The sequence below is a fragment of the Mchenga conophoros genome, linkage group LG14 (genome assembly GCF_057382185.1).
Source record: "Mchenga conophoros isolate Kocher_MC1m ecotype Shallow Benthic linkage group LG14, M_conophoros_male_GT1.1, whole genome shotgun sequence".
Taxonomy (NCBI): domain Eukaryota; kingdom Metazoa; phylum Chordata; class Actinopteri; order Cichliformes; family Cichlidae; genus Mchenga; species Mchenga conophoros.
The window spans coordinates 34,661,514-34,674,706 of record NC_140539.1 but is presented as its reverse complement, the minus strand read 5'-3'; the positions used below and the strand labels follow the sequence as shown (position 1 = coordinate 34,674,706).

General features: G+C 43.0%; 1 protein-coding gene and 1 long non-coding RNA gene across 2 annotated transcripts; one reads left to right on the top strand and one right to left on the bottom strand.

Moving 5' to 3' along the window:
- Positions 1-120: 120 nt before the first annotated feature.
- On the top strand, positions 121-5,663 carry LOC146560201 (uncharacterized). The gene is made up of 2 exons (XR_014888219.1): positions 121-180; positions 1,276-5,663. It is a non-coding gene; the product is annotated as an uncharacterized LOC146560201 (long non-coding RNA).
- LOC146560200 (uncharacterized) lies at positions 2,192-11,400 on the bottom strand. Its single transcript, XM_085244133.1, has 5 exons — positions 11,287-11,400; positions 4,406-4,664; positions 4,120-4,153; positions 3,789-3,975; positions 2,192-3,112 (listed from the first exon to the last, which is right to left on the bottom strand). The coding sequence occupies exons 1-5, from the start codon at positions 11,339-11,341 to the stop codon at positions 2,757-2,759; spliced, it is 891 nt and encodes a 296-aa protein (XP_085100259.1). The 5' UTR covers positions 11,342-11,400; the 3' UTR covers positions 2,192-2,756.
- Positions 11,401-13,193: the final 1,793 nt, after the last annotated feature.

Below are 13,193 nucleotides of genomic sequence, written 5' to 3'. Positions count from 1 at the left end.
CTTAGTTAATTTCATGTTTTAAATGTTAGTAAAATGCGCCACCCTGTGGCCCCTTTAAGTCGATATTTTGTGACAGTAGAAGAAGAGTTAGACAGGAAGTTCATGGTTTCTTGCTATGCTGTTTCAAGATGGCTGCTCCACATTTGTGTCCTTCTTTGGGTGTTTGTTAAAGCATTGTCTGTAAGTATTTAATGGTAAAAAGCAATGAGACACTCCAAGTGTTGTTTTTATGTGTGATGGACCACAGTTAACAAGTTTTCTATGTGCTATTCATATGTAAATAAGATCGCCAGTTCATATGCTAATTAGCGGTGCTAATCGTCATGCTAGCTTCTCAAATGCATTGTTAGGTCATTGGCACATGTTGTTGTTAAAACAGTACAGATGAGTAATGTACATTTCCACATATGCTTTATTGTTACAGTTTCACAAAATGAAAGAACCAGTAAACTTCATAAGATCTCATCTATTGTCTGGAGTTCCTAGGTTCATGTTTAGCTGTGTGGATAGCTAGTCAGACTTCTAGCGAGGCCATTTCCACAGACACTCTGACAAAGTTTGTAAAGACAATGACTTTCCTAACAATAATAATACATTTTAATTAAAAAAAATAACCTTTCAAAACACTCAAGGACACTGTACACAGCAGAATAGAGACAAGCAAAAAAAGCCCTTTGCCCCATGGGGGCTAGCTGGGGGGAAGGGACAGATAATAAGCTCTGTAATAGGAGACTGTGAGCTATGTGATGTAAGGATTCCCAACTTCCTTTTCTGAAGATTGGTATTTTTTTTTTTTTTAAACTGTTAAGATTAGCTAAATGTCATTTTTTGCTTATTGACATAAATGTTTGTAAACCAGTTTTACTGAAACTGTTTTTGTGTGAGAACACAATGCAAACTGTATGTAAGGTTCTAGAATGATTATAGGAACAAAATACCTGATCCCTGTGAAGCAAGAGAAGTTAGCAAAGCAAGTTTGCCTAGGAAATAGCAGCTGCCAGGGTGATGTGTAAGTAAGATCAAGAAAACTTTCTGAGAAAACTTGTGGGATTGCTAAAAATGCAAATCAAACACAAATCCCCAAAAAGCCTTCAGTTGATCCAAGATGCTCTTGGAATCATCCCTTAGTTATGCTGCAATACGCATACTCTAATGGGGGCTTCCCATGATCCACTGAGCATTTCTTCTTCACTCACCTTTTTTACTCACTTTGTGTTTACACACCACTCCGCATTTAATCATTAGTCATTATTAATCCCCGGCTTTCTTCCACAGTGTGTCTTTCATCCTGCCTGCCTCCTTCAACCTCAGCCTTCAACCTGGCTGTTCCTTGATTAGCCTGTTTTTTTTTTTTTCCTGTCAAAAGGTAGTTTTTCCTTCCACTGTCAATTGCTTGCTCATAGAGAATCTTTTGATTGTTGGGGTTTTCTCTGCATTATTGTAGGGTCTCTAGCCTTACAACGTAAAGCACCTTGAGGTGATTGTTGTTTTGATTTGTCATCCATCCATTCGCTTCCGTTTATCCTTTCCAGGGTTGCGGGGACGCTGGAGCCTATCCCAGCTGTCATAGGGCGAGAGGCGGGGTACACCCTGGACAGGTTGCCAGTCTGTCGCAGGGCTAACACACAGAGGCACAGACAACCATTCGCACTCACATTTACGCACAGATTCACACCTATGGGCAATTTTGATTAATCAATTAACTTGTTCCCACTAACTGCATGTCTTTGGACTGTGGGGGGAAGCCAGAGTACCCAGAGGGAACTTCAATGATAGAGATGTAATGACATTGCTATTTTAGCTGTTACTCAAACTGTTTTTTGTCTTTTCAGTCAGATTTATATCTACAAGAAATGGTACAACTTGTTCCTTTCAGTGTGGGTAACTCTAACAGGAAAAAGTTGTACTTTACTGTTTGTCCTGGCTGTCAAACAGTAAAGTAATGCCAAGCAGTAAGACTTTGGGTATTTTAAAGCAGTCATAATATAATTTTAAAGTGATGCTTATGATAAAAAAAATGAATGGATGTCTTGACTATAATAATCTGCTTGATACACACATTAAGCATGTGCATTTTCAGGTTATGCATATCCCCCTCTTGTACAGATTTGCTTCAAAATCCCTCCTCCCCAGACCCTGGCCTATGTCTGCACTGCTGCAGTTTGTTTGTTCTAGAGAGACAAGCACAAAGTCATGTTGACAAAAGGATTTAATGTGTTAACCTTTAAACTGCATTCCATGTATAATTACACTGTGCACACAGGTGAAAGGGTAATTTCCAAAAGCAGGGCAGAAGACACTGAGAGAAATGTGGACGAGAAAAAAAACATTCAGTTCAGTGAGATCATCTTTTCTCAAATTTATGACACAAATCCAAATCTGAAAAAAAAAACCAAAACAAAACAAAAAACATACCCAATTTCCTTCAGGATCAACCTTCAAGATCAATAAAGTTTTATTGAATTGAACTGAAATCTGAGACTAATATGTTCTTATAAATGTCTGTGTGACTGGAATCAGACTGCTGACCCAGTTAATATCAAGTCATCATGGCATGGAAAAAGTGATACAACACAGACAGTGTTTACAGGAGTAGGGCTTATTTATGATTAACCTGAGGAGCATTGGCACAAAGCCAGGAAGCACACCTTTATTGATTGCTAAATTAGTCCTACAGATTACCCAACAGCTGATTAGTAAATAACAACATACTTATATTACAAACATCAATATAAGGAATTTGAAAGCCCTGTCAACTAAAAAGCAAATCCTCCACAGTCAAATGCATCAAAGTCGGAGTCTCCTTCGAAGTCGAAGCTGTTAAAGTGTGGGGAATCGACATCCTGGCTGCAGGCATGGAAGGAGCCCCCAGCAGAAAGCTCAGAGAAGCCCCCTGTGCCGTGGGCAATTTCTGGGGGTCTTGTGGCAAGGGGAGAGGAAGGGGAGCAGGAATTGAGGTAGCCCAAAGCAGAGGAGGCTGCTGCCCCTCCCATCAGTAAGCATACTGCCCTCACTGCCCGGGCATCACTGCTGTTGCCATGGCGAAGACAGTCGGACATACGGTGAGGTGGTGCCACAGAAACACTACGCAGAGGCTGCCGTGACACATTTGCTGTAAAAGATGTAAATGTTGTTAAATTCACAAATTTATGTGTAGTTTGGCTTATTTACCAGCCAGACAGCATATATTATACTAACTGGCTACTATAATACTATTATACTACTACTGGCAATAGTGTATATGTGTGTACTAGACTTAGTATTCATAAACTACTTAAATTAAATGGGACACAGTAGAAATACAATTAAGCTATATTTTTCATTACTCAAAATTAGATCAAAACACGATTAACCCCAACTCTGCCTCTGTGTGCTCTGTTACGGCTTTGCAGGTGCTTAAGGACACCATCTGTCATGCTCAAAACAACAGAGCACTAAATTATAAAGGAAAAAACAAACATGAATTGTCCAAATGCATCACATTTAGCAAATTAAATTAGTCAGAGCTTCAGTAATTAAGATGCAGTTGTAACTGTAATAAAGCAACAGCTGTGTGACAGATGTGATAATGTGTAGTTTTAGGCATAAATGCTTCAGAAATGTGTATTGTCAAATTTCTGAATGTGCTTCCCATTTGTTTTATTCACAAATCGTTTTATATCCATTAGTTCATTAATTAACCAGATTAGAGTTTTTGTTCATTTGTCTTGTTTTTTCTGTTTTGTGAAATTAATCAGCACCCTTCTTCAATCTACTGTCAAGTAATTACAAATGGCCTAAGAGCTGACCTTGGTTTTGCCCTCTCTCTCTGAAGGAGCCTCCCCGTTCAGTGACCCTAGTCAAAGGAGGGGTGCCCTCACCAACCCTTGGTGACCCGGGGTCTTTATCACTGGCAGAGTCGGGCAGGGGGTCTCTATCTGTGATGCAGGGAGTGAGGCTGCGTTGTCTCTGAAGTGTCAGGGGTGACATGACACCCTAGCAAATTGGAAAAAGTAAACGTTATTATATGACAGAAATAAACAGTCTACAATTGGAACAGGAATCTAACAAATTAGCAGTGAGAAACATAGAGAACACAATTTGTTTTAATATTAAATAAAACAGTGCTACCTAACTCACCTCTCTCACTTTCCTGATGACCTTCAGCCAGAGCCTGTGAAAGATAATGACATGTCATGATGTTTGAAACAGATCCAAAGTTTTATTTTTTATTTTTTCAACAGCAGAAAAGCCTGATAATCACGTGCAGTAAATTTATTTGGTAACAAGTAGAGCAAAGGAAACCTAAATTTCAGAATGTATGTGTGTGTAAATATGCCACCATGTGCAAAACAACTGATAGTGAATGGGTAAAGGACATCTGAGCTCCAGAGGGAAGGAGACAAAGAGAGAGCGTGAGACCTACGTGCAGTCGTCTGGGTTGTCTGAGAGCAGCAGCAGGAACTTGTTCTGTGGCAGGATAAGAGCAAAGCAGCAGTCCCTCCTGCCCCCTGGAGGCAACTTGGGCAGGTCAAGTATTTCTCGTCCCTCTGCAATTGACTCACAGCTGCTATGTAGTGCTACTACTTGGTCTGGAGGGGACTCTGCATCCCGGCACACCAGCAGGTTACCCTCTGTGGTCAGCACAAGGTACTTCTCCTTCCACTGCTTAAACATGAAGCCGCCTCCAGAAAAAAGAAAACAGTACAAGTAGGCTCATAAATAGGAGATGAATCAAAAAGTGCCAGAACAGCCAAAACAAGCTGAACAGGAGGTCCTTCTGACTAATCAGACAAACAAGTCCCAAAAACACAACTGTAAAAAAATAACTGTAGCAAAAGCACAGAGAAAATGTTATGTTATGTTCTGCCATTTATCATATCATCTGAAGTTGTTTTTTCTGAGGCTTTTCAGTCTGGTGCTGTTTAGTCTGACTGAAAGAAACTGATGGACATTATGGACAATGCCAGGCATCCTCTGCACACGGCCATTAACAACCAGAAGAGTCTGTTCAGTGACAGGTTGCTTCTCCCAAAGACAAGAACTAACAGACTTAAAAACTCCTTTGTCCCACACGCCATCAGACTGTTTAACTCCTCTCTGGAGGGGAGAGGGAGGGGAAACAGGAGGACAAAGGAGGGGGGAACAACTAAGCTGTAGTGCCTCTTCACCTCACTGTGCAATACCTTTTGTGCAATACTTTTGTAAATAGTCAACGGTGCAATAGACTCAATACTTGAAATGTGCAATTCACTTGTATTTTTATTTTTGTTCCTATTTATTCTATTTATCCCCTTCGTATATTTTATTTATATTGTCTCTGTATTTATATATATGTGTGTGTGTATAACTCTGTAACTTCTGTCGGTGCTGTGCTTTTTTGGAAATCGAATTTCCCAGAGGAACCCACCCGAGGGATTAATAAAGTTCTATCTAATCTAATCTTTTTGTTTTTTTTTTTGTTTTTTGTTTTTCTTAAATGACATCAGAAACAGCAGTATGCGACATTACGTGATGGCAGAGCTTCAGTTCATCCTTTGTCATTTTTTTTTTTTTTTTTTTTTTTTTTTTTAATAAATAGGACAGGGGGGATGAATGAGAGAAAGAGGGGGAGAGAAAGAAAGAAAACCAAAGGGGAGAAGAGACGGTGAGAAGGGGGGGGAAGAGAGAGAAAAAAAAAAGAACTCCTGGGTCACCTGTATGGAGAAAAAAAAAAAAAAACAAACAAAAAAAACAAACAGAGGAGACAGCAAACAACAAAGAGCAACATAATAATAGAGAAAACAAAGCACCATCACAATAAACTAGCTAGTCATAGATATCAATATTTACTAAATAATAAACGATATTGTGCAGCACGCAAGATAGACAGCGCACAGTGTGCTTTGAGGCAGCAGCCAAGAAAGCTTTAGTCCGCGTCTGTGAATACCCATGTGTGCATACCTGTGTGGATCAGCATGCTTGCATTCCAAAGGTTTCTCCATGTAATGATCTGCTAGGGAGTGTGGGGGGGCCACAGCCCCGTCCTCCAGGGTGTGAAGTGGGTATGGAGGAGATCAAAACTCCAGACATCCAGAGGTCCCCAGAACACAAGAGACCATGGAAGACCAACAGAGGGGCAGCCGCGCCACTGTTCCAGTAAGAGCTGAGGAGAGTCCCAGATGAGGGCTCGCCCAGCAGCCGCGGAGCAGAAGTCAGGGGGAGTTGCAGTGACGCGCCCGTGAGCTCCGCCGGCCCCCAGCTGTGCCTGAGTGACCGAGCCCCAGGCCGAGAGGCCGGGGGCACCCCACCTCCAAAGGGGCCCGAGCGAGCCCCAGGCCCCGACAAGCGGCCACCAAGGAGTGAGCCGGTGTGTACCCGGACGCCCACCCCCAGACACAAAGAACCACCAACACACCGACACCTGAGGGAGTCCGCCACCGGCAGGGGAAGTGGTGGTGGGTGGAGATAGGCCTCCAAACCTTGGAGGGCCTGAGGTGTCCCCAGAGAGGTGGCGTCTGATACCCAACCTGACATATAGACACAGACATACGGGCACACACAGACACAAACATCCATTCCCACCCTCATGCTCTCATATGCACTCACTCCACACTCAACCAACGTGGAGACAGACATAAAGAGACGCTGTACACACAATCACACTCCCCAAGCGTACTCTACAAACCGGGTCTAGGTACCCTTGCCCCTGGAGGGGGGAATTGCACCCAGACCCAGGTGGTGTTACCCTTTTCCCTGCGGTGGGGAGAGGCAGACCACCCCGACTCCGCAGCAGCAGGGAGGCCCCACACCCCAGACCGCAGTCGGACGGCCAACTCCTCCTACTAGCCCTCCCGCTCCAGCAGGCCGCAGAGAATGGGGGTGGGAGAAGACTCCAAACCTCCCTCCACCCGCTCATTGTAGTGTTGATGCATATGTGTTCTAAGGTGCAATTAAAACCCAGGAGGGCATGGAGCTACCTGCCAAGGAGCAGCAGGTAAGCGCATAGTCCCTCCTGCTAGCCCTCAATGACTAAGTGTATTTAAAATTGAGAGGTGGGCAACGACGTCAGGGGTGAGGTATACACCCTGATGGTAATTTGGACTCCGTGATTGTGCCCACCCCCAAGATCCTATATGTATGTGTAATGAGAGTGTGAATAATTATTCACACTATCTAATCTAATCTAGTCAGAAGTCTCATGTGTTTTTCAATGGAATGTGATGTTTTTTGTTTATGGTTTGACATCTGAGACCGTTTGATCTGATGTCTGACGATGGTTTCCTGAAACCTGAAGATGTCTTAAAATGTACACCATAGCACTGATCAATGACAGTTGATCTGATCTCACTCCCTTTGTTTGTCAGTGTTGTTAGTTTCGGTCATTACTGTTTATAAGGTTAGGGAAACTGGCATTCAGCTGACACTGAAGAAGTCACTTGGATGAGTGACGAAACATTTGTTGCACTGAAAATGTTACATCCAGATGAACAGAATCAACTTTTTGAGAATTCCTTACCTGGATGATTGAACATGAATCAAGATACTTCTGTATTAGTAGTAATGTTACTGCTGGCATTGTATGTCCAGAACTATAACGGTGTTGTTTGTTTGGTTGTATGCTTGTACTTTCACTAACTTAACTGAAAGTTTCACAAACAAATAACACAATTGTTTAATGAGCAGGTTCTTTGATAGAAATGTTCTATTTTTGTCAGTTTCAGTGATATAATTGGATACTTATTGCAGTGGCATAAACACAACTATAACAATGTCCAATAAATTGTTTGGGGGGTTTTATGAGCACAAACAGCAGCCTCAAAATCACACTGATTAAAAATTACAACAGTCAGAGAAAGTCACAGGATCAACTTATGAAAACAACAACAACAATACCAATAATAATACAAAAATAATGATACCTTGTCTTTGAAACAAGGCAGATCCATAATATCAAAAATCAATAGAAACAGCTTGAGTCAAATGTAATGCGTTTTTGTATTAAAAAGAAACTGAAATATTCTCATTTTTGGAACAATGAGTTTTCAGGACAGGACGCACACGACGGTGTTAGACTGCAGACAGTAGAAGGTGAGCACATGTTGATAGACAAGATCTGCTTTATTTCTCCATACAGCGGATTAAAGCAGGTGGATTTGCAAGGGAGGGGGGTATAGGAATTTTTGATTGATTGTTTGTTATTATGGCGTCTACTATACCTGGGAATACTAATATGACAACAACTGCATTAATTTGACTGCAGATTTCAACCTTTAGATTAATATCCCTAAATTTTATTAGCTCTATTAGTCTGCATAAGTCAAGAGAGGAAGAAAATGCCAATGCTGAAGAGGCATACAGTTCATCACCTCTCCCTCCACTGGGCAAATCTGACCACAACCTGGTGCACCTTGTCCCTGTGTATGAGCCCTTAGTGCGCAGGGTGCCACCAGCCACCCGCACAGTGCAGAGATGGTCAGAGGAGAGCGAGGAGGCTCTTAAGGACTGTTTTGAGTCGACTGTGTGGGAGGTGATCTGTGACGACCATGGAGAGGACATCGACAGCCTTACTACATGCATTACTGACTATATTAATTTCTGTGTGGATAACACCGTACCTACCAGGACTGTACGGTGTTTCTCCAACAACAAACCTTGGATTACCCCAGAAATTAAAGCTGTCCTCAAGCAGAAGAGGAGGGCCTTCAAATCCAAAGACAAAGAGGAGTTGAAAAGGGTGCAGAGAGAGTTGAGGGGACTGATAAGGAATGGGAAGGACAGCTACAGGCAGAAGATGGAGAACCAGCTTCAGCAAAACAACGTTGGTGAAGTCTGGAGAGGCCTCAGAACCATCTCAGGCCACAAACAGCAGAACTCTCTGCCTGGGAGGGATGTGAGATGGGCAAATGAACTGAATCATTTCTTCAACAGATTTGATTCAACCATGAGACAGTCTACAACATCGGCTGCAGACTCACCCACCCCCACTGCTGCTGTTCCACCTCAGACACTTCACACCTCCTCTATTCACCCTGCTCACTCCCCCCCACCCCCAACAACAGCATCCAATACACACTCAACACAAGGCTCCAGCCTGTCTCTCTCAACCACCCAGGTTAGGAGGGAACTGAGGAGGATTAATGGCAAGAAGGCAGCGGGCCCAGATGGCATCAGCTCGAGGGTCGTCAGGTCCTGCACGGACCAACTGTGTGGGGTGATGGAGCACCTCTTCAACCTGAGCCTGAGGTTGGGAAGAGTCCCACAGCTCTGGAAAACCTCCTGTGTTGTACCAGTGCCAAAGACTTCACGCCCCAAGGACCTCAACAGCTACAGGCCGGTGGCTCTGACATCCCACCTGATGAAGACCCTGGAGCGGTTGGTCCTGGCTCAGCTTCGGCGCCTAACAAGCTCATCACTGGACCCACTTCAGTTTGCCTACCAGCCTGGCATTGGCGCGGATGATGCCGTCATTCACCTCCTACATCGTTCCCTCGCTCACCTGGAGACCGCTGGAAGCACTGTGAGAATCATGTTCTTTGATTTCTCCAGTGCCTTCAACACTATTCTTCCCTCGGTTCTGAAGGACAAGCTGGAGAACTCTGGAGTGGACCATCACCTCACTACCTGGATTTTGGACTACCTCACCGACCGACCACAGTATGTGAGGACTCAGGGCTGTGTGTCGGACAGGGTCGTCTGCAGTACGGGGGCCCCACAGGGAACGGTTCTGGCTCCGTTCCTCTTCACCATCTACACTGCAGACTTCTCCCACAATTCCACCCAGTGCTTCCTGCAGAAGTTCTCTGATGACTCTGCAATAGTCGGCCTCATCACTGATGGGGACGACAAGGAGTACAGAGGACTGACTCAAGACTTTGTGGACTGGTGCCAGCTGAACTACCTCCAGATCAACGCCAGTAAAACCAAGGAGCTGGTGGTAGACTTCCGCAGGCACAAGCATTCTCCACTGCAACCACTGAACATCCAGGGTATGGACATTGAGGCTGTGGACAGCTACAGGTACCTTGGTGTTCATCTGAACAACAGACTGGACTGGACTCATAACTCAGACGCCCTCTACAGGAAAGGGCAGAGCAGGCTGTACCTGCTGCGGAGACTCAGGTCGTTTGGGGTGGAGGGCCCACTCCTGAAGACCTTCTATGACTCTGTGGTGGCTTCTGCTATCTTTTATGGTGTGGTCTGCTGGGGCGGCAGCATCTCTGCTGGGGACAGGAAGAGACTGAACAGGGTGATCCGAAGGGCCAGCTCTGTTCTAGGATGCCCTCTGGACCCAGTGGAGGTGGTGAGTGACAGGAGAATGGCGGCTAAGCTGTCATCCCTGTTGGACAACGTCTCCCACCCCATGCAGCAGACTGTGACAGCACTGAGCAGCTCCTTCAGTGGGAGACTGCGGCACCCACGGTGTGGGACGGAGAGATTTCGCAGGTCTTTCCTCCCCACTGCTGTCAGACTCCACAACAAAGACTTTAACTGAACAAACACACACATCCACACATGTGCAATAACACTAAGTGCAATAATCTTTTCTGGCATCGTTGTATTTTTACTCAGTTGTATATAGCATTCGTATTCTATTTTTATCTTATTGTATATTTTTATTCTATTTTATTCTACTGTATATAGTATATTATTTTATTCTATTCTGTACAGCTGTGTACTGTATTTATTCTTATTGTATTCTAATTTTTGCGTCATAACTTTTGCACTGTCCACTTCCTGCTGTAACAAAACAAATTTCCCACGTGTGGGACTAATAAAGGTTATCTTATCTTATCTTAAAAACATTTGAAGTACCAAAATAGCTACTTAACTGTTATCAACTGTGACACCACTCTGAAATGAAAACAATGGCAATAAAAAACAGATGTAATATAAGTAAAGAGAGACGCTGGCCAAGAGCCGGTTCATGACTTGGCTTGAAAATCATACTGGCTGGCTCTTAGGCTGACATTGCTCATGTAAGAGTTGGATTGGTGTTCTGAGACAGTGTTGTTTTCCACCGATTGTGAAGTCAGCAGCCATATAATCTATACTGGCTTTAAAAGAATAAACACTAAGAATTTATTACACCTTGGAGAAAATAAGCATAAGACAATCAGAAAATCTAAATTAAAGACATAGTTTGGTCATATTTGACAGCAAAGCAACTGAGATCTTCAAAAAGCCTATATAATTACTAACTTTGGCCTAATTTGCAGAATGAGCACAAAAGGACAGTAAACAAAATCAGACCAAAGCATTCACATCAAACTTTACATGACGACTGCAGAGGGGTTACTGTGGATAAAAGGATAGAAGCAGCCCTACCATATTTTTTGAGGAAGCCTCGATGAACACCTGCTGTGCTCATGTCTGTGGTCATCACAGCAACAGGAACTGAAATGAAAGGCAGAGCACTGATGCTGAAAAATAGGGTAAGAGAAAGAGGGAGAGGGAGAAGCGGGAGAGAGAATAATCCCCACTATTTAGGCCTTCCCTCTTTAAACCCATGCTGTTGTGAGTGGAATTGGAGCCATGCCTGGTTATGCACATATAAACATCATATGAGCATAAGAGGCCCAAATAATCATCACAGCGAAAGCATAAATCCCACCAAAAAGATGATTTATGGTTTATACTGCAACCATTACCAGATGTCATGTTGGACACCCTCCCTGAGCAACATACACACACACACGCTTCAATTTCCAGTTCCACACAGAAAATATGAGAGGTGCATAATTGCTTATCATTAAACTGGTAAACCTGTCAAACCTGTATCTTAGCGCATCCCTGCCCCCTTGAATGGCTTCCGAACAAGGGCTCGGATCACCTCCTGCTCAGAGAGATTAAAACAGAGGGATTATTATTCTTGCACAGCTGGAAGCCTGTTGTTGCACTGCTGTGGATAGGCCCAACCAAGATTTTAATCTGTTCAAACCTGGAATATGTGGCCCCATCCAAGTAACCACCTCTAAGATATTACATGTCTTTCATCATCATATATCCAAGTGAGATTAAATGCTATTCACTGTGACATTCTGGGTTTGCTAATCGCTGTTAGAATGACGTTACGTAACAGGAGGGATCCTAGAGAGACGCTCTCATGCTTTGATGAAACTGGTCTTCAATAAATGGGTTGTAAGGTGGTGGTAGTCTGAAAGATGTGGGGGCTAAATACAGGAAGCAGATTTCAGCAAGCAATGTGAAAATAAATGGGCAAAAATATTTACACACCTTCAGTGTACATTGTATATTGTACCTTTAACACCTTGAATACATGAGGCTTAAATCTTTGACCTCTGGTTTAGTGATCTGCCTACAGTAATGTGTAACATGCCACATGGGATCACCAACATGCCAAAGCATTTGTTTGAAATTGTTACTGCAGCCCTTGATGCGTGTCTCTAGGTTTTTGTTCACAGACATATCTGTCTCTGTTTAAAGTTTATGACAAGCAGAGCTATTGAGGAGTTAGTCAAAGCCAGGAGATGACATAAAATCAGATAATCCCACTGGAAATTTTATTTTCCCATCAGACAGCTCCCTTTGAACTCTATGTGTGACAGAAAAACAGGATCTTACACTGTAGCACATAGATATCATTTGCTTTGCTGTCTGTTGCTAATTCAGCGTTTCTATTACTGGCTAATTTCACCAGTGAGCTGAAAATAAAACAGCAGAAAGCTCTCATTGCAAGGTTTAATCTTGTTGCACACCTCTCCAAGCAAAGAACAAACATGAAGTAATAATATCTGGTGTTTTTGGCCTGGTTTAGTCAACTTTAAAATAAAAACTGACATCAGTACTGATAGAAGGATGTTAATTAAATTGTGCTTTCAAATTATTTGGGAGTGTAGAAAAAAAATCATCATATTAAGTATTGAGTATAAAATCTTTTACACTCTATGGCTGAAGTAAACTTTCACCGTCTGCTTTTTGTTGAGTCCGTCTGTCTTCAGTCTGATGGAGTGCAGCTCAATTTGATTTAAATCAGGGGATTGACTCTACTATTTGAGGACATCGCCTTTTCACCCTGTTAAGCTTTTGTGTTGTTTTTGCACTATGTTAGGCATTGCTGCCCTGCTCAAATTAAATGTTTTCCCAATAGGTTTTGTACATTTGGCTGAATCTGAGCTCACACTCTTGTATAGCTCAGATTTATCAGCAAATGCCGGTGTTAGATCCATTGGCAGCTATACTCAAGTCATAACAAAAACACCAATGTGTTTGAC

Excerpts from the sequence above, each read along its gene's own strand:
- LOC146560200 (XM_085244133.1), bottom strand. The coding sequence starts at position 11,341 with ATGACCACAGACATGAGCACAGCAGGTGTTCATCGAGGCTTCCTCAAA. Across the intron at positions 4,154-4,405 it reads GACAACCCAGACGACTGCAC|GCTCTGGCTGAAGGTCATCA; the intron begins GTAGGTCTCACG and ends TATCTTTCACAG. Across the intron at positions 3,113-3,788 it reads AGAGAGAGGGCAAAACCAAG|CAAATGTGTCACGGCAGCCT; the intron begins GTCAGCTCTTAG and ends CATCTTTTACAG.